Source organism: Microtus pennsylvanicus, chromosome 5 (assembly GCF_037038515.1).
Source record: "Microtus pennsylvanicus isolate mMicPen1 chromosome 5, mMicPen1.hap1, whole genome shotgun sequence".
Classification (NCBI taxonomy): Eukaryota; Metazoa; Chordata; class Mammalia; order Rodentia; family Cricetidae; genus Microtus; species Microtus pennsylvanicus.
In genome coordinates, this window is record NC_134583.1 from 86,318,770 (window position 1) to 86,342,407 (window position 23,638).

General features: G+C 51.8%; 1 protein-coding gene across 1 annotated transcript in view; it reads right to left on the reverse strand.

The window, feature by feature from the left end:
- Positions 1 to 12,926, reverse strand: part of Tpcn2 (two pore segment channel 2) — a 32,227-nt gene extending 19,301 nt beyond the window's left edge. Inside the window, exons 1-7 of the mRNA XM_075972937.1 lie at positions 12,799 to 12,926; positions 8,955 to 9,019; positions 8,083 to 8,159; positions 7,538 to 7,715; positions 6,456 to 6,572; positions 3,156 to 3,262; positions 2,365 to 2,440 (exon numbers count right to left, since the gene is read on the reverse strand). Of these exons, the coding sequence (XP_075829052.1) occupies positions 2,365 to 2,440; positions 3,156 to 3,262; positions 6,456 to 6,572; positions 7,538 to 7,715; positions 8,083 to 8,159; positions 8,955 to 9,019; positions 12,799 to 12,856 (678 nt within the window). The 5' untranslated portion in view covers positions 12,857 to 12,926. The remainder of the gene's footprint in view (positions 1 to 2,364; positions 2,441 to 3,155; positions 3,263 to 6,455; positions 6,573 to 7,537; positions 7,716 to 8,082; positions 8,160 to 8,954; positions 9,020 to 12,798) is intronic.
- Between the last annotated feature and the right edge of the window lie 10,712 nt (positions 12,927 to 23,638).

The window sequence follows — 23,638 nt, forward strand, 5'->3', positions numbered from 1 at the left end:
AAGGCTTCATGTTGGCTGAGGAAGGTTCTAGCACCTGCATCAGTTTCCAGACAAGGCAACTAAGGTTGGGGGACAAGGGAATGAGAAACCTCCAAGGCAGGAGCTCCCAGCCTGGCCCTTCTCCCAGCAGGTCTCTTGCAGCAGCCCCACAAATCTACTCCTTCCACAGGCTGCATAAGCTCTTCTGAGCCATGGGCCTGCAGCAGCAGAGGGAGCACCCTGGCTATGCGGACCTGGTTCCTATCCAGCTCACTGCCAACACATGGCCACAGCCCTGATGGGGCACACAGCCCGTGAGGTACAATGACAGCACTGATGTTAGGGAAAACATGCCCCAAATCTAGCACCATGTGGCGAGGAAGATGTGGGTATCAAGCGAGCCAGCTATAGACAACGCCTACAGACGGGCTCAGACAAGGTTAGCTACTGTGTCCTTAGCTATTAAAGCCTGGAGACACCAGGCTGGGCCATGGGGACATGCAGCAGGCTTTCAACTTGTTCCCTAGGCCAGGCTGGCAAGGTTGGAGATAACCAGGGACAAGGAACTCAGCATGGGTCGGTCCTCACATCCTCCCCATTACAACAGAAGACAGGGAATGGGATGATTGTCAAGACCACGGGATGCTTGTCATGACCATGACAGGAAGACACCCTCAATTACACAACCCTCATCCTGCTCAGCCTGCTTCCCCTTCCCGGGGCAGAAACCCAGTCTGTAGGAGGAATCTTCTGGTAGCATTGGATATAGCACTCTTCGGGAAAGGCCCCCACATTCACCTTGCGGTTGAGGCTCTAGCCACTGCCAGCCCCCACACTGCCTGCCTGCTTAGCCTGAGCTCTGAGAAACAGCAGTGACCATAGTCATATGACAGTCACACACAGGTCTCAGGGGTGTGGAAGGCAGTCCAGTCTCTGCCCCTGTCCACCACAGGCATGATACATAGACCCAGGCACTCGCTAGACACATCATGGAGACACTTACAAACAGAGATGGAGACACACTACACAGGGCTGGAGAGATGGCTCAGTGGTTAAGAGCACCACTTGCTCTTCCAAAGGTCCTGAGTTCAACTCCCAGCAACCACATGGTGGCTCACAACCATCTGTAATAAGATCTGGTGCCCTCTTCTGGCCTGCAGGCAGAGTACTGAGAATACTGTATACATGATAAATAAATAAATCTTTAAAAAAAATTTGAAAAAAAAGAGACATACTACACAAAGACACAGACATGGAGACACATCCAGACTTGTACATAGAGACATAGCCATATACATACATGGAGACATACCCAAGATATGCACACAGACACACCCATATACACACAGAGAGACACACAGAAACACATACATAATAAACATGGAGACACACCCAGACACAGACATGCATACTCACATACACACAAAGAGACACTCACAGACATGTCCACAGAGAGACGTCAACAGACACACAACACATGGGACGCAGGCAGGCAGGCATACAAATGGCACAAACAGACTCACAGACCTGCACGCGCCACAAATGACTAAGGGTGGAAGACACGGATGTCATAAGAAGTTACAGGGTTGGGAAACCTTCTAGACACACCCACACTACACATCCTGAATCGCCCACAGACAAGAGTTTTCCAGAGAGTCATACAGCCATGACAGGCACACAGGTACAGAGACGCTAACATGCAGGAACACACGGGACCACCCCAGCACCCCATGTTTGGAAGGCACTATCTTGCCTACTCCTGCCCTGGCAGCACAACTCCATTCTATCACTTCAATGTCACGAGGTGACCAGCTGTGATCACACCAGCCACCCCCCAACAGATGCAGAAATGCAGGATGGACCATGCTGGAGGACAGTGACCTGGCCTGGACATAACCCTTGCTAGATGTGAGGCAAGACATACAGAACTCACAGGTGAGCAGCCAAGGCAGATGTCCCCACAGATAGACAGCTAGACACCTCTCCATGGCATCAAGTTGCTAGGGTCAAAGTCTCAACTGCAGCTGGGCAGGGCAGGGGCCCAGAGTCAGAGGCCAGGAACTTAGCCAAGCATTGCTGGGGCTTGGAGCAGGCACCAGGAAGGGCAGCCCTGGTAGAGGCATAGTCAGACTAGAGAGGACTCTTCAAGCCACCCTCCGTGGAGAGCCTGTCATACAGGGACATGAAGAAGGTCACCAGCACAGAGGGCAGGGGTGGACAAAGGCTTCAGTGATGGGAAGTTTGGACATGCAGAGACAGCCCCTCAAGAGGCGTCATGACCCACTTCCTGGTCTGTCACCCTTGGTCACCCCGGCTACTCCAGACCAGGCAGGCTTTGCAGGACAAGGGCCTATGAGCCTCACCTATAGTCAAAGCCATACTCACCTTCTCACCAATGGTGAACAGCAGCATCCCAATGATGGTGAAGAGGCACAGGTGAATGGTCAGCAGCAGCCCGACACTGGGAGGAAGGGTGGTGCTCAGCCTGGCACGGCACAGGCCACACATCCCAAGAGGCATGACACCATCCTGCCCACGTCCTCGGGTATGAGCACAGTGCTCCCTCCTCTCCTTGGAGACACTGAGTATTTTTAGCCCTGGGACAGGGACCGGAAGCCAGGCCTACCCTGGATCCTCTGTTTGTGGTAGGATACAACCCGTGGGTCATGCCAGCCAGGGACCAGAACACAGAGGACAGAGGTCACTTCTATCTTTTGGGGCCAGACAGGCAGTGCCCTACCAAAGAAGGGACTGGAAGCAAAGGAAGAGCATGGATAATATTTTTTTCTGGCATGAGCCAAGAGGACTGGGAGAGGGCTCGGGAATTGAAGCTCCATAGCACTGAACCCAAGCGCTACAGGGCTTCCAGGTCAGCACAGCCACAAAGAGTGTAAGAGGCAGCTGAACTAAAGATGCAGGTGCAACCAACCAATGGGAGACCCCAGAGACAAGAAATGAGGCATCTGCTCAACTTAGCAATGGGTGTGGTAGGTATGAGTCTATAATGTCTGACCAGGTCTGACCAGGACCCCAAACGCTGCCCACTGACTCCTGCAGGATGCTGGGCTGGGAGTACCCAGAGGGCTGCCCCAACCATACCCACATTGGAGCGGGCCTACCCTCTGATCCCTCTGGTCCCTCTGGCAGAGCTTGCAGCTTCCGGCCCCAGTGCTCACCTGGCCATTTCTGGCAGTGACCACCGTATGCACTTCAGGGTCTTCTTCATCATGGAGGAATTCTGGAGCAGGAAGAAGGGACGGAGTGACCGGCGTATGCGCAGGGACTGGAAGACAAGAAGCCAGCCACTGAACCAGGACCACGCATCCCTTCCTTCCAGGGATCCCAGACCCTGGAGAAGGGAGTGAGCAGCCCTGCCAACCATTCCAGCCGTCCGAGGCCTGCTGGCCACAGCTGACAGCTCGCAGCATTCCTGCATCCTGGCCTGATGCCTCCCATCGCCTGCCCACTGTCCTGCTCTTCTCCATCACAGCACCTGTCAAAGGTCTATCAGCAGCCTCTTTCTAGCACCTGGTAACACAGGACAATGGCCCACGCGTACTCATACATGACAGCTCCCAAGGGACCTTGTGAGGACTTGCTGGTCCTCCTGGGCTGCTCTCACACAGAAGCTTGGGACAGAATCAGAGGACAACAGGAACCACAGCAGCCAGAAAACTGCTCAGGACTCTGGTCCAACCCGGATGCCCTGCCTGGCTCCCGTGACTGAGAGGTCAGTGCCCTCAGCTCCCTGGACCACCACATACCACCCATGGTTGGCAGGCCAGAGCCCAGGTCTCCAGTCCTCTGGAGCCTGGACCAACTCCAGCCATACGGGGACACAAAGGTTACTTATGGTCTTGCTGGCTGTGTGGGCCTAGCAATGCCACAGACTAAGGATGAGAGAAAACACAGCCAGGCGACCATCTCCAAAAATGGCGACACTGAGAATCAGAACCCAGATCCCAGAGTGGAAGCAAGCACCCGGTGATAGACAGTGCATGCGGTCACAACCTCAAGCACCCGGCGACAGACAGTGCATGCGGTCACAACCTCAAGCACCCGGTGATAGACAGTGCATGCGGTCACAACCTCAAGCACCCGGCGACAGACAGTGCATGCGGTCACAACCTCAAGCACCCGGTGATAGACAGTGCATGCGGTCACAACCTCAAGCACCCGGCGACAGACAGTGCATGCGGTCACAACCTCAAGCACCCGGCGACAGACAGTGCATGCGGTCACAACCTCAAGCACCCGGCGACAGACAGTGCATGCGGTCACAACCACCAGTGCCTGGCAGACCTTATGTCGCCCAACCCTTTCACCATGAGGACTTAACTGGGCAGAAGCCAAACCTGGTCTGGCCCTCCCCATCAAGCCACTCGGCATCTGTGGGGGTGCTTCAAGAGGGCCCGGATAGCTACAGAGGTTCTGAGTCACACAGGTACCTAACCAGAGACGGACCTCATGTGACATGACCGCCTTAGGTGGGAAAGTCCCTTAGAAAGGTGGCAGGCAGGGGTCTGCTAACTGAGCACGATTCCTGAGAGCAGAGAATGTCATAGAAAGAGCTGAAGGCCTGGGAACAAGGAGTTTGGAGGGCTGTAGGGACAGGTCCCTCCAAACAGGCACAGGGTGCTGAGGGGGTTCAGGCTCCGGAAGTGTGTAACCAGCACATCAACTCGGCAGGTCCTACAAACACCCTGAGCGTCTGACCTCAGCTACACATGAAGCAGCCACCAGGACAGGAGTGAAGGCTCTACCTGGGGCCAACGACACACTCACTCTGCAGAAGCAGAGCCTAGCACAAGGCATGGCTCCTGGTGACAGATGGCACTGTGCCCTTCCCCGTGTGGGACACCAATCCATCCCTGGACAGACAGCTATGCCAGTTAAGCTCTGTCCTTCTGTCCACCCCCATCCTAGAGCCTGGAAATGGCCCAGTGAGCAGGTCTCACTACCTCAGTATGACACATACCACTGGAAGGCAGAGGAACCCTCCTGTCCTGTGGCTACCAGATCTGGAGCCTACAGGAAGGGTCCAGAGTTTGAGGGTTCAGGCTCATGAAACTGGGTTTCAGTGACCACATGGCTACATTCATCTTGCCGTGCTGGACCCTATTAGTCTGGAAGTACCCATACAGCACACAGAACAGGACACTGCCACTCAGGAATGATAAGGAGGCCCCAAGTCCTCCAGGGAAAACTATAGCTGCGGGGCCAGGGAGTGACTCAGCGGGAGAACATTGCCCAGCATGCACAAGGCCCTGGAAGGGCTGACACAGCACTCAGCTATGGGGGAGAGGGGGAGGCAGAACTAGAGAATCTAGCTCTAGGGGTGAAGGTCTCAGTATCCACAACAAACCTGGCCAGCTAACAAGGACGAGGCACAGCGATAAGAGCAGGCTGCCGAGGGACATTATATAAACTACATAAGTGGCCAGGCCGCTCTGTGCCCCAACCCTGGCTCATTTACCGGGTGGACTCATTCGTACATCACAAGGAGCTTCTTCTCCTCACCTTCCTCCCTCCTGGCAGCACATAAGAACCCCGGCAGAGGCACACTAGGAACCAGCCAGGTGCGGAGACCCATGGGAAGCTTCAGTGAGAAATACTGGCTGTAGGGCCATCTCCCTCCTGTTCCAGGAAGGCATGGGCGCCTCTTCCTCAACAGAAGAGGAGCTGCATCTTACGGAGGGTGGGGGTGACAACACACAGGAAGTGGAAGGTGCCAAATAGCTGTAGAACTGTGCCTCCGTGCCCCTCAGTATCTGCTGGGTACAGGGGCAGGGACTTACCGCCCACCACTCTCCCACCAGCTCCCTGTAGGGCCTGGGGGAGGCTGCGGGCTGGTGGTGAGAAACAAGCTTCCCTCCTTCCCATCACTGGCTGTCCTTATCAGGCAGGACCCACCCAAAGGGCAGAGGACAAGCCAGCTCTGCAGCTGGGATTCCAAGTGTAGTTTCCCATCAGCCCTCTAGGCTCCACTAAGTCTTAGTCCCTCTATTAAGTTCCCACCCATCTTCCCATCACATACTAACAGATCCATGAAGGCCAAACCAACCTGCCCCTGCCTCAGTGCCCACACCACCCCCCAGAGTCCTGGGTGCTTCCAAGGAAGCACGGCACTGTGGTCAGTGCTGAGTCAGTGGATGAGGCTTGTTAGGGCTGAGCTCAAACACCTATGGGCACAGTGATGCCCTGGGATGGCTCTCTTATCAGGGACCTGACCAGGTGACAACCTGAAGGATAAGGAGTCACAGCAACTTCGACCCTGCTTCCAGGTCCTCTCCCCAATGGGTCACCACAGGGGAAACCTTGGCTGTGGAGCCCGTCCCTTTCCTACGATGGGGGAAACCAAGGCCCTCCAGGACATGAACAGCACCAGGCAGACGGACACATGGCTCAGGGCTCAGCTGCACCTGCACATCATACCCACAGGGCTGCCTCGGTCTCGGAGCTGACACGCCACCTACCTCCTCACAAGTCAGGCTCAGTGAAACAATCCAGTCCACCACGGACACAACCAGCACCACGAAGTAGGCCAGCAGCCACAGGTTCTCCTGTAACTGGGCCTGGCCCACCAGGTAACCCTGCAAGAGACGGGGAAGGGTGAACAGCAAGCCAGGCAGACAGGTCTGTAGCCAGGCAGAGGACATCGGTGCACGCACAAGGCCATGGGCGACAGAGTGGGGGGTTCACAGTTCAGTCTCCGTGCCCTGCTGGCGGGGAGTGAGGAGCTGAGCAGGGTCAGGAAGCATGCATTCCTGCCAAGGCTGCTAGCGACTCACAGCTGTGACTCAGGGTGGCACTCAGCCTCTCTGGTTCCTCATCGGTATCACGGGTCCCACCAGCTTTGTGTATCTAAGCCACCGGTGCGTGCCGAGCAAACAAAAGAGCATTCAAGACAGGAGGACTAAAGGACAAGCACCGGGTGGGCTTGACAGCCACGCCAGGAAGGTGATGCAGGAGTGGGGGTCCTGCCCGTCCTGCCCTCTTGATGTCCCATCATCACGCCTGCCTCCAGAGTAGATAGCAATCTCTGCTCTCTTTCACCTTGAGAATGCACTCACACCAGGCCATTTGGACCAGTGAATACAAAATTGGCTTTTTTTTTTTTGCATACCAAATTCTTGCCAGTTAAAACCTAGAGCTGCACCTGGTGGGCGGTGATGGCGCACACCTTTAATCCCAGCACTCGGGAGGCAGAGGCAAGTGGATTTCTGTGAGTTCGAGGCCAGCCTGGTCAACAGAGCAAGTTCTAAGACAGCCAGGGCTACACAGAGAAACACTATCTCAAAAAACAAAAACAAAAACCTAGAGCTGCCCATCACATCATGGGCAAGGATAGAAAAATATGAGAAACACACTGAGCACACCAATCACACACACACACACACACACACACACACGAATAGATATAAACAACCTAAGAGAGCACAACACACCACGCCTTCAGTCACGTGCCAAGGCTCCCAAGCAGCCCCACAATGATAGCTCAGGCCTTCTGGACAACACCAGGAGCTTTGTGAATAGGACCTGATACCACCCACCTCACCTTCACAGAGAGGTCAACCAAGAAGATCAGCATGCAGAGAGCCTCGATGGTCTCCGTCAGGCCACAGGGTGGCTGCCAGGGCTGGGAGCGGTAGCGCACATCTGCTGTTCTTGTGAATGATGACGGGAACTCCACAAAAGCCAAGGCCAGGATCAAGAAAATGGTGAAGCCCAGCACTCTGGGAAGGAGACAAACACTGTCAGTGGGTAAAGGGCTGCTGCCTGTTGGGCCAGGATGCCAAATGGGAGGTGCACTGGGGTCCAGGGGCTAGAAGGCAGCAGCTGGCATTTCTTGGCTGGGGCTACCATGCCTGGCCAAGTAACACAGCCTTGCCCAAGACTCAGGGGCTAGGCTGACCCAGCATTCTGGGGAGGAAGCCCTTACCACCACTAACTTTCTGGACACAGATGGCTCCTCTGTGGAAGAGGGACCACGGATCACCTATGTCCATGGATGGGGAGCACGTTTAGTCCAAGACAGTGTAGGGTTGGCACACCCCACCATGTAGGTCTGCACAGCCCGGTTCCACTGGGAAGCAGTCTCACCGTTGGCACAGGTTCGAGTAGTACCAGCGGTAAAGCCACAAGGAGCCAGCATCCATGCGGTGGTAGATGGAGCGGTACTGGAAACGAAGGGCACATGAGCATGAGACAGGCTCTCCCGCCACACAGCCACGCACAAAGCGAAATGAGCAGGGTCCTCCAGTGCCACAATACAGGGAAGGGACTAGGGTCTCTGGCCCAGTGTCTCCCCAAGTCTATACACAAAGAGGTTTGAGTTGGGTCTCTCCAGCACATCACACTCAGGGGTGTGAGTGGACTCCCCCAGTGCTGCACACACTGGGCTTGAGTGGGGTTCCCCTCAGTGGCACACACATATGGGAGTCGGAGGGGTCTCCCTTAATGCCACATATGTGAATATGTGGCTCATACATATATGTACCCACAGTCCACTGACTGTACCCACATACCACACATGGCCCAATCCAGTGACCCAGTCTCCCCAGAGTCAGGCCTAATCTAGGTGTGCTATAGCGAGTCTGTGTCAGCCCCTCACTGAGTCTCAGGCTTAGACCAGTACAAGCTACAGAGCTTGCCCAGTAGAGAGAGCTCCTCCCTCAGTACAGGCTAAGGCTGTGCATGGAAGGCCAGCTCTACTCTTCAACTGTATCCATCCTGCAGGTATCTCTCAGACTTGAGCCTAGCACAGAGTGGCCCATGACAGGCTTCAGTACATACTAAATCAACGACACCATTACTCCAGCACTAAGGTGACGGCCTCCATCAGAGGACAAGGGAGAGCTGGGTCCAGGTACCTGCCATTGTGTCTGTCCTAAATGAAGGGCCCTGCCCCAGGACAGTAAGGGACAAAGGACAGGGCAGATTCCTGGTCAGTAGGGCAGCCACTACACACACACCTTTATGGCATCTTCAATGAAGACCACAGCCTGGTCTATGCAGAGCTCCTGTCTGGCTGTGGCACCTGCAGGTAGAGGGAACACAGCAGGTGAGCAAGGGAACACGGCAGCCTCCGCTCTACAGGACAAGCACATGGAGGACGGGAGCAGGGGCCTCCATTCTGCAGCAGGTACCTGTCTAGGCCAGAGCACCAAGCAGGGGGAAGAAAAACATATGGCATGGGTGGAAGACATCAGGCCTGGAGCAAAGGCAGCTCTACCCCATGACCACCGCTGCCCAGGGCACAGCACCGCTGCCCAGGGCACAGCACACACAAGGACACAGAGGCAGTAGTGACCTGCAGGACCCTGGCACCATACTCAGAGCCCCCGCCCCCATCTACTCACATGGAAGGAACAGGAATGGTCACTCTTGCCAAGTGCGTGCCAGTGGCCACCTGCTTAGCTCTCGGGTGGAAGCCATGTGGCACAGGAGCCCCTGGTGCACAAGTGGGCTCAGTGAAGGGGCTGCCATCGTCACCCATGCCACCTCCACCTCCTGTTCAACCAGAATCTTCCACTCTGAGTCGGGGCAATCTCTATCCAAGGAACACAAGATTTCACACCAAAATGGGAGCTACGGCTAGAATGGAAGGTATCTGCTCACTCTCCCGCCATCACCAACAACCACAGAGCTCTCACTCCCCTCCCCACCTTCAGGACCCGGTGGTTCCCGAATACACCCCTGAGCAAGGGAACCAGGGGACTGCACAGCTCCAACAGTTCACATAACAGCATGCTTGAAACAGAGTGAACCATCCAGCTATCTCACTATGCAGTTCTGGGTTTTATAAAATCTGGCTTCCTGGGACCCGCAGGAGCCATGCCCTGCTAAGAACAGAGCCGACACAGCAAGAAGCCCTGAGGCAGTGCACAGACATGTACAGAGCCCCAGCGGCAGCCTACACAGTGTGCCCTCTCTAAAGAGCCACCTGCTCTAGTTCTTGGGGCTTGCGTCTAGGGTCACAGAACAGAGGCAGTAAACCCCAGAGGATGACCGGAGATGTACCACACTCCTGGCTCTGTCCTTATCAACCAGGATCTGTTTCCCCGCATGTAAGCCCATTAGGCTTATCCTAAAGACACCCTAACTGCTTCTCAGAGAGGCTCTGAGGGTTGTGGGTACTGGCACTCCTGAAGCCTTCCTGGGATGGCTATGAAGAAGAAGCCATACTGCTGTGTTCCCTGTATGGCAGAACTGAAAACCAACTGGCCCAAAGAGAAAGGCAGCTGAGGGCAGCCTGGTAAAGTCTGGAAACCCGGTCATGCCCTAGAGAGTGTAGCCTGGGCCTAGAGCCATGAACCACAAAAGTTTCTCAGACAAGACACTAGCCGAGGCCCAGAACTGACAATAAGGACTCATGTCCACTCAGACAAGCCATCACAGGTGTGGGTCAGCACCCTAGGGCTCTGTACCAGGGGCCACTTCATCTAGCTTCTGCCTGCTGGTGGGAAGGTTCTGAGTCTCGCTATCTGAGCTCACCCAGGAATGAGGGGCCTGAAGAAGGCCTGCCCACTCCCATCAGCATTCTTCCCACCTGTGGCTCTAGGAAGCTTGTCACAAGCTCTAGGAAGCAGGTCATAGGTTTCTGGGGGTCCCCGATGCCCCGGGTCCACACTGCACCACATCCCGACACTTGGGAACCCATTCTGTCCACTCACTCTGTCTCCTGCTGCTTCGCCACCCTGCCCCATCCGTGCCACAGATTCTGAACTTGACCCTGTCAAGGCCTGGCTCTCCAGAACCTCGAAGCCCATGCCCAGGTCGTTGTCTCTGCCAGAGGATCCTCTTCCAACCTGAGGGTTCAGAGACTCCCCCAGGGCTACTTATCCTGCCCTGAGCTCATCAACTTAGGCAGCAATCACCTGTTGCTACCTATAACTCCAACCACGAGGGCCAGGGGACTTCTCCTGAGCATATAGGGTCAGATGAGGCAAAGTGAGGGACGATGACAGGGGCTCAGACACTGTGTCCCCCACAATACCTATGGATATCTACTTCCCAACAGCCAGGTTCTAGACTTTCTCTGCCTCTCACTCTAGACTCTACACAACCAGTCTGGACCCCTGCCTAGCATGCTGTATGACCTGGGCAAGTCCCTTACCCCTCTGTAGCTTCCTCTCAACCCTTCCCAGCAGGATCCGACGACGAAGTTCCCCAGCTTTGCAATTAGCCCACAAGTCTATAAGCACCCTCGTCCTTTCTCATACGATCCAGGAACAAGACAAAACTACTCTATGTAGCCAGGCGGTGGTGGCACACGCCTTTAATCCCAGCACTTGGGAGGCAGAGGCAGGCGGATCTCTGGGAGTTCGAGACCAGCCTGGTCTACAAGAGCTAGTGCCAGGACAGGCTCCAAAACCACAGAGAAACCCTGTCTCGAAAAACCAAAAAAAAAAAAAAAACTACTCTATGTAACATTTGGCAGAGGGAGGGGGGAACAGTCAGGTAGGCCTGACTCAGCAGGTCACAACTGCAGGAACCCCTGGGGTCCTTGGGGAGGCCTGCAGCGACAGCTCCCCGCTCTGAGGGTCTGATTACAGAACAGCCAAACCCAGAGCCTGGAGACCATCTCTCACCCACAGGATGCTGTGTGGAGACTAAAGATGTATTCTCATGGACAGCCCAGCCCAGGAGATGCGAACACCAAGAGCGTTGTCTGGGTTCTCAACAGCCTCAGCCAAAGTCACAGTGTTTGGACAAAGAGCCCTCAGGGTCTCTCATGTGATGCTGCCCCAGCCTTGGGTCTTGTCTCAACAGAGAAGACTGAATCTGTCACTTGTCCATTCTTCAGGGCCAGAACTTACAGACATCATGATGTTACCATCCTCAACATCTGTCAGGACCCACACACCAGACTACAGCATCTCTCTTTGGATGCCCAAAATGTGTCCCCCACCCCACCAGTCCATTACTACCCCCTTATATTAAGACTCAAGTTAAGCAATCTGCCAAAGTCCTACACCCAGAAAGGTTCCCCAGATGCCCCCACACAAAGCAGGTGTCCCTGAACCATATACCTCAACACTTGGGATGGGAGTTGGGGGTTAGATGTGTGGTCACCTCAGCTTCTGACTTCCTCATCTCCATCCGTGGCATTATTCAATGGCTAGACATGAGCTGTGGGCAGACAGGGACCACTGTGCCAATCTAGTCTGCTCCCAAACAGAAGAGGGAAGGAGGTCCAGAAAGGGAACTTTAAATGGCCAGGCGTGCACACACAGGGCAGTGTACTGGCCGTGACCACATCAGAGTGCAGGACTGTGACCTTAGGTAGGTCAGAGGTGGGGGGGTGGGGGGCTCCTCTCCTTTCCTCTCTCTCGGCCTCAGTTTCCTCATCTGGAAAATGAGAACAAGAACCTTCTGCCTCTCAGGCATTAATCACCTAACCCTCTGAAGATGGCTGGGAGGATGACTCTCCCTGAGTCCACCAATGTCCCTGACCACAGGAAGGGAAGAGAAGGAGAAAGAGGATAAGCCTCCCCCACTCACTTAAGTGGACAAGGAAGGAAGTTACCCTGGCCTGGGGACACCAGTTTCAGTCCCTAGCAGCCAGAGCAAAGTCACTCCCAGAAGGATATTCTGCCACTCAGGCCTGGGTACCGTGGGTTAAAAAACTCTTCTCTAAGCCTCAGTCCCCCGCCCCCCGAGGAAGACGGTGAACTGGTGGTGCAGGAACCCCCTCCCAGCACTCCAGAAGTATAGGCAAGAGGATCTGGAGTTCAAAGCCAGCCTGGCTACTTGAGATCCTGTCTCAAAGTTAGGAGATAAAAAAAGTAAAAATGAAAGTACCACATCACTCACCAGAGCGGGCTCCACTACCTCGATCCCTGACCAGAAGGGGCTGCCTCTCGGCCGCCATCCCACCGCCAACACAAGCAGGACTTGGCCCCAGCACTGAGCCCGGCGTTCCGGAGAAGGAGCGATCGTTCTGTGATGACTTCCAGCGACAGCCAATGAGAACGGAGGGATCGTGCTGGGAGGCGGAAGCAACAAGCCCCGCCTCCAGTGGGTGGAGCTCCGTTTTCTTCCAGGAGGAAAGGAAAGAGGTGCGGGAAGCTGAGCCCTAAGGAAGTTTTGTTTGTTTGGTTGGTTGGTTGGTTGGTTGGTTTTTGTTTTTTCGAAATAGAGTTTCTCTGTAGCTTTGGAGCCTGTCCTGGAACTAGCTCTTGTAGACCAGGCTAGCCTCGAATTCAGAGATCTGTCTGTCTCTGTCTCCTGAGTGCTAGGTTTAAAGGCTCGCGCCGCCACTACCGCCCTGCCCTAAGGAAGTATTTTACCAGTGCAAATTACTGCTGTCTTCTTCCAGCTCTAGGAACGTCCAACTCTCTGGGCTGGACCTCTTGTTTTGTTTTGAGATTTCCTTGCTTGTTTGTTCGTTTTTTATTTCCAGGTCCTTATGACACGCCAACAAGCCATCTCCCTCTAGCTACGCCCAAACCCAGAGGTGTTTAAACAAGCATTTTGCATGACTCTGACACACGTGAGTATTGTGTACAAGAGACTGACCACAGAGGTCACTACCACTACCACCCCCACCCCAAAGGAGTTTGTGTTTTCCTCTAAAATTAAGAAAAATTAATATAATTAAGGGTAAAATTGAAAACGTGAAGCTGGGCCGGGCGGCGGTGGCACACGCCTTTATAATCCCAGCACTCGGGACACAGAGGCAGGCGGATTTCTGTGAATTTGAGGCCAGCCTGACCTACAAGAGCTAGTTCCAGGACAGCTAGGACTGTTACACAGAGAAACTCTGTCTCAAAAAACTAGAGAAAGAGAGGGGGGGAGGGAGGGAGGGAGGGAGGGAGGGAGGGAGGGAGGGAGGAAAGAAAGAAAGAAAGAAAGAAAGAAAGAAAGAAAGAAAGAAAGAAAGAAAGAAAGAAAGAAAGAGAAAAAAACATGAAGCTGGACATGCTGGAATCCAGTCACAGAGAGAAGAGAATTGATGCCAGTCTGCTATTAGCTAGTTCTGGAGGAGGGGTGCAGACAGAGACAGCTGTCATCTGTTGCCTGTCAATCTCAGAGGTCAGAAGTCCAAAGACAGAATTCTTCTCTCTCTTGGGGCCTCAGAAGGCTGAAACCTTGCTATGGCCACCATGCTGAGATCTTTCCCAATTTTTTCTTTTCTTCTTATTTGTTGCTGTTGTGTGACGTGTGTGATGTATGGTGTGTGTGATGTGTGTGTGGTGTGTATTTGTGATGTGTGTCACTGTGTGTATGTCAGTGCAGATATGCTCTTACATACCACACTGCACATGTGGAGGTCACAGGGCAACTTTCAGGAATCAGCTCTCTCCATTCCGAGTGTTCCTCTGGTTCCAGGGACTGAACCTGGGGTGTTACCACACTTGCACAGTCAACACCTTTCACCAGAGGGCCCTGTCTTCAGCCGCACTCCGGGATATTCTTCAGAGATGGGGAAATCCGCTTTGGACTCATACTGGAGACAGGCAGGGGTAAGATCCATGCTCACTTACTAGATGTATGACTGGGGTGCCTGGGGTGGCTCCCAGCTCCTCGGGTCACTATATCCATGCACAGACTGAATTCTGGTTCCAAACACACCACTTCCCGTTTGACACAAGACATTACAGCCCTCTGACTCACCACCCTGAGGAGGGCGGTTAGGACACACCTGTCTTTTGTCCTTCTTCTTCTTGTTTGTTTATTTGTTTTGGGTTTTTTTTGTTTGTTTGTTTGTTCGTTTTTGAGACAGGGTTTTTCTGTGCAGCCCTGGCTATTCTGTTTTGTTTTTTGTTTGTTTGTTTTTCGAGACAGGGTTTCTTTGTGGTTTTGGAGCCTGTCCTGGAACTAGCTCTTGTAGAACAGGCTGGTCTTAAACTCACAGAGATCCGCCTGCCTTTGCCTCCCGAGTGCTGGGATTAAAGGCGTGCGCCACCACCCCCCGGCTTGCCCTGGCTATTCTAGAAGTCTGACTTCACACTCAGAGATCTGTCTGCCTCTGCTTCCCAAGTGCTGAGATTAAAGGTGTGTGCCACCACTGCTGGGTTAAGAAATCTTGTCTTGGGGGCTGGAGAGATGGCTCAGAGGTTAAGAGCATTGCCTGCTCTTCCAAAGGTCCTGAGTTCAATTCCCAGCAACCACATGGTGGCTCACAACCATCTGTAATGGGGTCTGGTGCCCCCTTCTGGCCTGCAGGCATAAACACAGAATATTGTATACATAATAAATAAATAAATAAATAAATAAATAAATAAATAAATATTTTTAAAAAAAGAAATCTTGTCTTGAAAAACTGGAGGGGGGAGAACAAGAAAAAAAAGAAAGGAAAAAAAACAAAAACCCGAAAGCAAAACAGTTTTTCATAAAGTTTACCACATTCAAGTTCACGAGTCCACAGCGGTAGTGTAGAGCCGTTCACAATACTGAGCAGGGTCATCTCGCTGTTAGACCTCGTTCATCTCGAGATACTGACGTTCCACCCTGTCCTCAATCTGATTTTATAGTTTAATGGTATTTATTTAAAAGCCATCTTGCTGAGTGGCTGGCCCAGGCTGGCCTCAAATTTATAATCTTCCTGCCTAGATCCAGATAATCTCTGTCTCTTTAAAGTTTATTTATTTATTCATTTTGACAGTGTGTGTGTGTTTTTTTGCTGTTGTTTTTTGTTTTTCCAGACAAGGCTTCTCTGTTTAACCTTGGCTATTCTGGAACTCACTTTGTAGACCAGGCTGGCCTCACACTCAAAGAAATCTGCCTGCCTCTGTCTCCTTAGTGCTGGGAATAAAGGAAGGATTAACCTCCACTCTGTTGTTGGTTATTTTTACTCTTTACTCTTTAGGGACCCAGCACCCAGCTCCCAAATAATTCACACATAGAGAATTATTCTTTCTTTCTTCTTCTTTTTCTTTTTTTTCTTTTTTTTCTTTTTTTTTTTTGGTTTTTCGAGAAAGGGTTCCTCTGTAGCTTTGGAGCCTGTCCTGGAACTAGCTCTTGTAGACCAGGCTGGCCTCTAACTCACAGAGATCTGCCAGCCTCTGACTCCCAAGTGCTGGGTTTAAAGGCATGTGTTACCACCAGCTGGCCGGAGGTTTATTCTTAATTATAGATGCCTGGCCTTAGCTTGGCTTGTTTCTAGCCACCTTTTATTAAATGTATCCCATCTACCTTTTGCCTCTGTACTTTTTATTTTTCTTCTGTATCTCTTACTTTCACTTTTACTCCGTGACTGAATGTGTAGCTCAGTGGCTGGCCCCCGGTGTACTCTCTTTTTTCTTGTTCCTTCCTTGATTTCTCCTCCCATTTATTCTCTCTGCCTGCCAACCCCGCCTATCCTTTCTCCTGCCTTGCTATTGGCCGTTCAACTCTTCATTAGACAGACCATCAGGTGTTTTAGACAGGCACAGTAACACAGCTTCATAGAGCTAAACAAATGCAACACAGAAGAACACAACACATCTTTGCATCATCAAACAAGTGTTCCACAGCATAAACGAATGTAACACGTCTTAAAATAATATTGTACAACACCAGCCAGCTCTTTAATTTTTTTTTTTTTTTTTTTTTTTTTTTGCTTTTTCAAGACAGGGTTTCTCTGTGGTTGTGGAGCCTGTCCTGGAACTAGCTCTTGTAGACCAGCCTGGTCTCGAACTCACAGAGATCCGCCTGCCTCTGCCTCCCGAATGCTGGGATTAAAGGTGTGTGCCACCATCGCCTGGCCTTTAATTTTTTTAAACCATCTAACCTAATGTAAACAGGATCACAAGGAATAAGAGTCTTATGTAGTTCAGGCTAGTGAGATGGTTCAGCAGATGAAGGCACTTGGCACCAAGCCTGACAACCTAAATTTGATCCCTAGGACCCATATCCTATCCCATGTGGAAGAAGGAGAGAACAACTCCTGAAAATTACCTCCTGACCTCTACACACACACGCATACACACACATACAGCAAACGTGTGCACACACACATACACACACACACAGCAAACGTGTGCACACACACAAACACACACGCATACACACATACACACACAGCAAACGTGTGCACAGACACAAAATAAATCTAATGGTTTTCGAGATCAAATTTTCTGGGTCCTGGAGAGGTGGCTGAGTAGCTAAGAACACTTGTTCTTTCAGACCCAAGCACCCACCTGTCTGTTCACAACCATCTATAACCCCAGTTCCAAGGGATCCAACACCTTCTTCTGATCTGAGGGCACTAACGTGTGGTGCACACACATGCAGCCAAAACACTCAGGCCCAGAAAATAAAGTTTAAAGATGAAACTGTCCCCAATAGGCCCCAATGAACCAGATGCTCAAAGGAAAGAAATGTCAGCAAGAGGCTGGAATGTAGCTCAGTGGGAGAGCATTGGTCCAGGATGCCTAAGCCCCTGAATTTGAACCCAGCGTCATCTCCCAACAACCCCCACCCCCAGGCAGCTCTGCCTCATTAGAATACATACATGCAAATTGATTCCATGGAGCCCATCAGCACATGGGGTGATTCAGTTCTTGAAGTCAGGGCTGTGGTTATTCCAGGGCAGGTAGAAAGAAGCCATGATTTCAAGGTTATCTGTTTTGATATGTTTAAACAAGAGCATGCATAATAAAGCCTGATAAAAGTAAAAATTTATTATTAATTCGGTTTAAACCAAGTCTCACATAGCTCAGGCTGCCCTCAAACTCACTGTGTAGTCTAGTTCTCCCTGAACGGAGCCTCCTGCCTGCATCTCTGAAGTGCTGGAATCACAGGTCTGCCCTACCACACCGAGTTTACTCAGCGCTGGGTGGAACACAGGACTTAGCCACTGAGCCACCTCTCCAGCCCTAACTTTTTTTTTTTTTAAGAAAAGGGAAATGGGTTCACACAGCCTCAGGGAAATGTCTATTGCAACTAAAGAACTTCCTGGTACTTCTAGAACTCCCAGAGGCTGGAATGGAAAGTGGCTGCCTTTAGTCATCCTCCACTGGGGGCCGCAGGGCTCACAGAGGGGCTTTGTCACAGATAGGACACAGAAATAAACTACAAGGAGCTTTGTGGCACCACAAGAGGGCTCTGAGTCTCAGACACAGCGTGTCCTGTTCCTAGTTCAGCTAGAATGTCCCTGGTGTGCAGACAGACGGCATCCAGGAAGTCAGGCTTGGAGTTCTCACAGGCGGTGGCAGATTCCTACCTGGCTATTCTTACATATGACTCTGCTAGCCTGGCTTAGGACACAGCATAAGTGGGCAGTGCTGGCCACGGGGTTTGACCAGGGACTAGTCTATACTCCCTGGATGCCCAATGGTGCCCTAAAACACAGTTCAATTCTGACACTGTTTCTACAGTAGAATCCACAAGTTAAACCTCAGTCACCAAAAACTACCACTTCCCATGCTAAGAGCAAGACTCCCTAGACTTCAAGGTAACTGGTTATAAACAGAGGGTGCCCACTACCCACTCTCAAGTTAAAAAAAAAAAAAGCTAGAACAGCTCACAGAATTCAGGACGATTTTTAACTGCATGCGTAAGCGAGCATGGTATGTGTGCTCCTGAGTGCAGTGCCCGAGGAGGCCAGGAGCAGTATCAGACCACCAGAGTAAACATCAGATCCCCTCAGGCTGGAGTCACACTAGTGAGCCACCTGATACGTGTGCTGGGAACTGAACTCGGGTCCTTTGCAAGAGTGGGAAGTGTTCTTAGCCACTGACCCATCTCACCAACTCCTACTGTTGGTTTTATTATAAAAGCACAGGCTCTGGCCCAGCTGGAAGGAAGAGGCCCAGAAGATGAGGTCTGACAGGGGCCTGTGCTTTCTCAAGACACATCACCTTCCTGAAACTTCCAAGGTTTCTTGATCAGACTTGAAGGTGTCTGTACCTGTTGTTCAGGTCAGAAATCAGGAGCAAGATTAACAGGAGACAATTGCATTTTATTATATTACAAAGCTGTGCAGCTCCTCTGGGGAAGGCCCCCTTCCACTCACACTCTGGAGTGGCTGGCTATACCGCATCCCTTCTAGACTGTATGCTGTTCATAAGCAGCTCCCAACAAGACAGCCAGCTCTATCATCAGAGAGAGCCAGCAGGACAGAAGGACCGCCCTCATAACCTAGTCAAAGAAGCAATATCTGTCACTCTTGTTGTGTCCTGTGGTTAGCTGCAAGCCACCAAGTTCTGGGCCTGGGCCAGATCCAGCCCACTGCTAAGCCCAATGGTGGGAACAAGACCACTACCACAATTGGAGCCAAAGTTGAAGCAAGCTTGATTTTTATTGGGGTGTACTCAAGAGCTGGCCAGCCACTGCCTCCTAAGTCAGGTTAAAGAGAGCAACCCCGAATCCACCTCTTGGGCCCCTTTTAAGGAGTAAAAATCACCAGTAGTTTTACAGAAGGGAGACATGGAGCAATAAGCAAATACAAAAAAGAAAAAAATCTTTAAATAAAAACATGTGGTCACCCACCATGTGATTAGGGAGGGGTCAGGGAGGGTCAGGGTATTCTCAAAAACAGATCCAGGTCATGGGTTGGGGAAGTTCAGCTTCCAGGAAAAAGAGCAACTCAGCCCTCACAGTGTATAGACACTTACATTTACCAATACAGCATAATGGCTCCTGCCTTCAAAAGGGACTCTGGCAGGTTCCTCAATGTAGCCCTGGCTGTCCTGGAACTTGCTCTGTAGACCAGGCTGGCCTCAGAGATCCACCTGCCTCTGGCTCTGAAGTGCAGGGATAAAGTATGTACCCCCACACCCAGCCTGCGAATACATCTCTAACACAGGGGTTCTTGGAAATTGTCCTGGTCTATGTTACTGTAACTGAGTGAGGCTGAGTAAATGAAGTTTCACTGGACACAGAGGCATCTCAATGCCACCACTCAGGAGGCAGAGGCAGGGGAATTGAGTTTGCTCATTCATACTGGAGGCCAAGGGGCCTGTCACTCCTGAGTTCCCATGAGGAAACTGAGGCCGGAGGGGCTCTGTAAGGCTCTCCGCCACGGCTGGATCACTGGATAGACTGGACCGAGGTCCCGCAACAGCTGCAGCCTATCTCCTACTCAGCCCACAGCCCCAGGCGCAGCAGGCGAGCTGCCCCCAGCTCAACAGAAAGGGCTGTCCAGAGCCACAGCAGGATGCTTCCTGTCAGTGTGCAGGGCCAGAGGAGTTCAAACAGCCTGAACCAGGAGTTCGGGGTGCAGATGAGAAAGAGGACCTTGCTGGAAACTCCCTTCCCTGCCCCTAAGGCATGCAAACAGACTGGAGATTCATGCTGGGACCCAGCCCCCCCCCTTTCCCCGTGGGCACCATACAGTACACCCTGCCACACCCACTGCACACAGCTGCACTGACCGTGAGGTACTTTTGTGACCTGCGTCTTGGATCCTGCAGTGTAGAGAAATGACCTCTTGGTGGAGACACTGGCTTGGACTCAGGCCCTCCAACACTCCTACCCTCCCAGAGTCCCTGTAGGAATCTTGCTTGCCCAGCCAGGGCCAGCCTTCTCTCCCAAGGGCCCTGGAGACCATGCCAAAAGTGGCTCTAAGTCAGACTCCCCTCACTGCTGGGGTGTTACTCAGAGCACACCCACCCCCTCAGTGCTTCTGAGTTTTAAAGGAACCCTCCAGAAATGGAAACAAAGCCCAGAATCCCAACTCACCCCCAACCAACTTCACAAGTATTCCTGGAGAGAGAGAAAGTTTGAGGGATCCAGGGAGGCTGCACCCTGCAGGGTCCTTCCAAAGGGACCCAAGCATCCTCATGACCCGGACTGACAGACTAAGGTCCAAATCATGCCTGGTCCAGATGTTCCCCTCCCAGGTACACTGGGGCCTCCTGCACACTAGAGCTGGGTTTCACGAGTGACCTAAGCAGCAAGCATGTACCCATACAGATCTAAACAGGTAACTTTGTTTTTGTTCATTCATTCTTCCAGTTATATGTGCATTTATTGAGCACCTATCTTCTGCACGCTAAGAACAATCCCAACACTCTGTTCAAGCAAAGTGGAACAGCATCAAGCGAATTCCAAACTCATTACTTCTTATCAAGTGAACAATTTGGGGCCGTTATCACCCCCAGTCTGATGCCTTGAGGACCCTCAATTCTGCATTCATAAACCGGGGAGTAGAGGCCTCAGTCTCTAAGCCTGTCCTCCCCGCCTCCTTCCCTTCACACCCATCTTGGGGCAAACAGTCACGAGAAGTTCTAAAATCATACTCTCAAGCCACATGCCTGTAATCCCAGCACTCTGGAGGCCGAGGCAGGAGGATTACCATGAGTTCCAGGCCTGGTCTATATACCAAGACTCTGTAGCAAAGAAACAAAATGGGGGTGGGAGGCTGAAGAGATGACTCAGAGGTTAAGAGCACTGACTGCTCTTCCAAAGGTTCTGAGTTCAATTCCCAGCAACCACATGGTGGCTCACAACCATCTGTAATGGGATCTGGTGCCCTCTTCTGGCATATAGGGGTACATTCCAGAACACTATATACATAATAAATAAATCTTAAAAAGAAAGAAAAGAAACAAAACAGGGACTGGGGATAGAGTTGGTAGAGCGTTTAGCTAACATGAAAAATGCCCTTGCTTAAGTTCTCAAGACCATATAAACCAGGCATGATGTGCACACCTATAATCCCTGTGCTGGGAGGCAGAGGCAGGAGGATTAGGACTTCCAGGTCATCCTCAGCTACACAGAAAGTTAAAGTGCTACCTGTAGCACAAATTCTTGTTGGTTATAATAAATAAATCCCAGACTCAGATATTAGGGGTGAAAGCTGAAGGATCAGAGAAGCAGAGCAGCCACTGGAGAGATCTCTCACATCTACCGAATCCTCACACTGAGGGGCAATCCTGTCTCACTGAAGGATCAGAGAAGCAGAGCAGCCACTAGAGAGACCTTTCACATCTACCGCATCCTCACACTGAGGGGCAATCCTGTCTACTAATCCTCAGTCTGCTGCCTCAGACTGCATCTGAGCTTCTGTCTCTTCCCACCTTATATTCCTCTCTTTGTCCACCCATATCCTTTCTGTCTCTTCCTCCTAGTCCTGGGATTAAAGGTGTGGGACTCCTAAATACTGGAATTAAAGATGTGAGCCACCCCTCCCTGGTCTCTAGTGACTTAGCTCTGCCCTCTGATCTTCAAGCAAGCTTTATTTATTAAGACACAAACAAAAATATAACTATAACTACCTGAAACCCTGCCTCAAAAACAAACAGATTCCCTTCTCTAGTGCCCTGTTTCACTTCAGCCTTTAAACCACCCCCACAGTCTGCCAGAGATGATCCGTCTCCTGTATTTGGAGAGACTGAGACTCAAGTGTCCCCAAGCTTCACATGGTGGCTCAGCAGACACACTGCCGAGCCTATGCCTGGGGAGAGCACGTAGGCTGGGCATAGAACCCAAAGCAGGGTGTTGGTAGCAACCCATACATCCCTGACCCAAGGACTGACCCTTGCCCCCGAGGACTGACCCCCTGGGAAAGCCAAACCCTTCCCAGGCCAGGCCTGGCAGTGCGTGCTATTTTGGGCTCCTTTGCCCATGACACTAGCAATGGGAATCTGGGGAGACACCCAAATGGTTTGTTTAGTTGGGAACTTGCTGATGTGATGGCTGCTGAGGGAGAACTGAAGACATGGGCATGTTGTTGGTTATTTCTTTGCTCTTTGGGCTCTTTACTCTTTTGGGGAGCCTTCCACCCAGCTCCCAAATAAATGCACACAGAACAACTTATTCTTACTTATGAATGTCCTGCCTGCCTAAGCCTGGCTTATTTCTAGCTAGCTTCTCTAAACTAATTGTCCCATCTACCTTTTGTCCCTGGGCTTTTATCTTCATCCTTTAGACCTTTCTTTACTTCTCACTCCGTGGCTTGCTGTGTAGCTGGGTGGCTGGCCCCTAGAGTCCTCCTCTGATTCTCCTCCTAGATTTCTCTTTCCATTTATTCTCTCTGCCTGCCAGCCCCGCCTATCCTTTCTCCTGTCTTCCTGCTTTTTATTAGACCAATCAGTTGTTTTAGACAGTTTCACAGAGTTAAACCAATGCAACAAAAAAGAACGCAATACATCTTTGCATCATTAAACAAATGTTCTACAGCATGCACAAATGTAACACATCTTCAAATAATATTCCACAACACAAGCATGTCAGAGGGTGAACATAACGCCTGGTCCTTAGTGATATGTGCAGAGATGCAGGGGTACCAGGTGGAGGCAGCTGTCCTAAGAGGAGGCTGCAGGGGCTGCACCAGGCCCCGCCTGCCCACAGGCAGGAAGCACTCAGGCCCCCTCAGACCTGGATGTTGCATGTAGCTCATCAGGGGGTGCTCTCTCTCACATCCCTGTTTCCATAAGGCTGCCAGAGCTGAGCAGCCCACAGCCTCTGCATCCTTGAATTCAGATCCCACAGGCCTTGAGGGTCTGGGTATCTGAGGATTCTGGGTGAGTCTTTGTCAGATGCCCTTGGGTGTTTTTCATGTTAGTGAATTCGGTGCTTAGGGGTGGGATTTGCACTGTGCTTGTAAAGGCCAGAGGACATCTTCCAGGAGCTGTTCTCTCGTCCCACCCTGTGGTCTTAGGGACTGAACTCAGGGCAGCAGCCTTGGCAGCAAGCATTTTACTCACTGAGCCGTCTCTTTGGCACAATAATTCTCCTTCTAAGACCAACTTTTGCCTTTCCGTTGGGCCCTGTGTGTGACCCA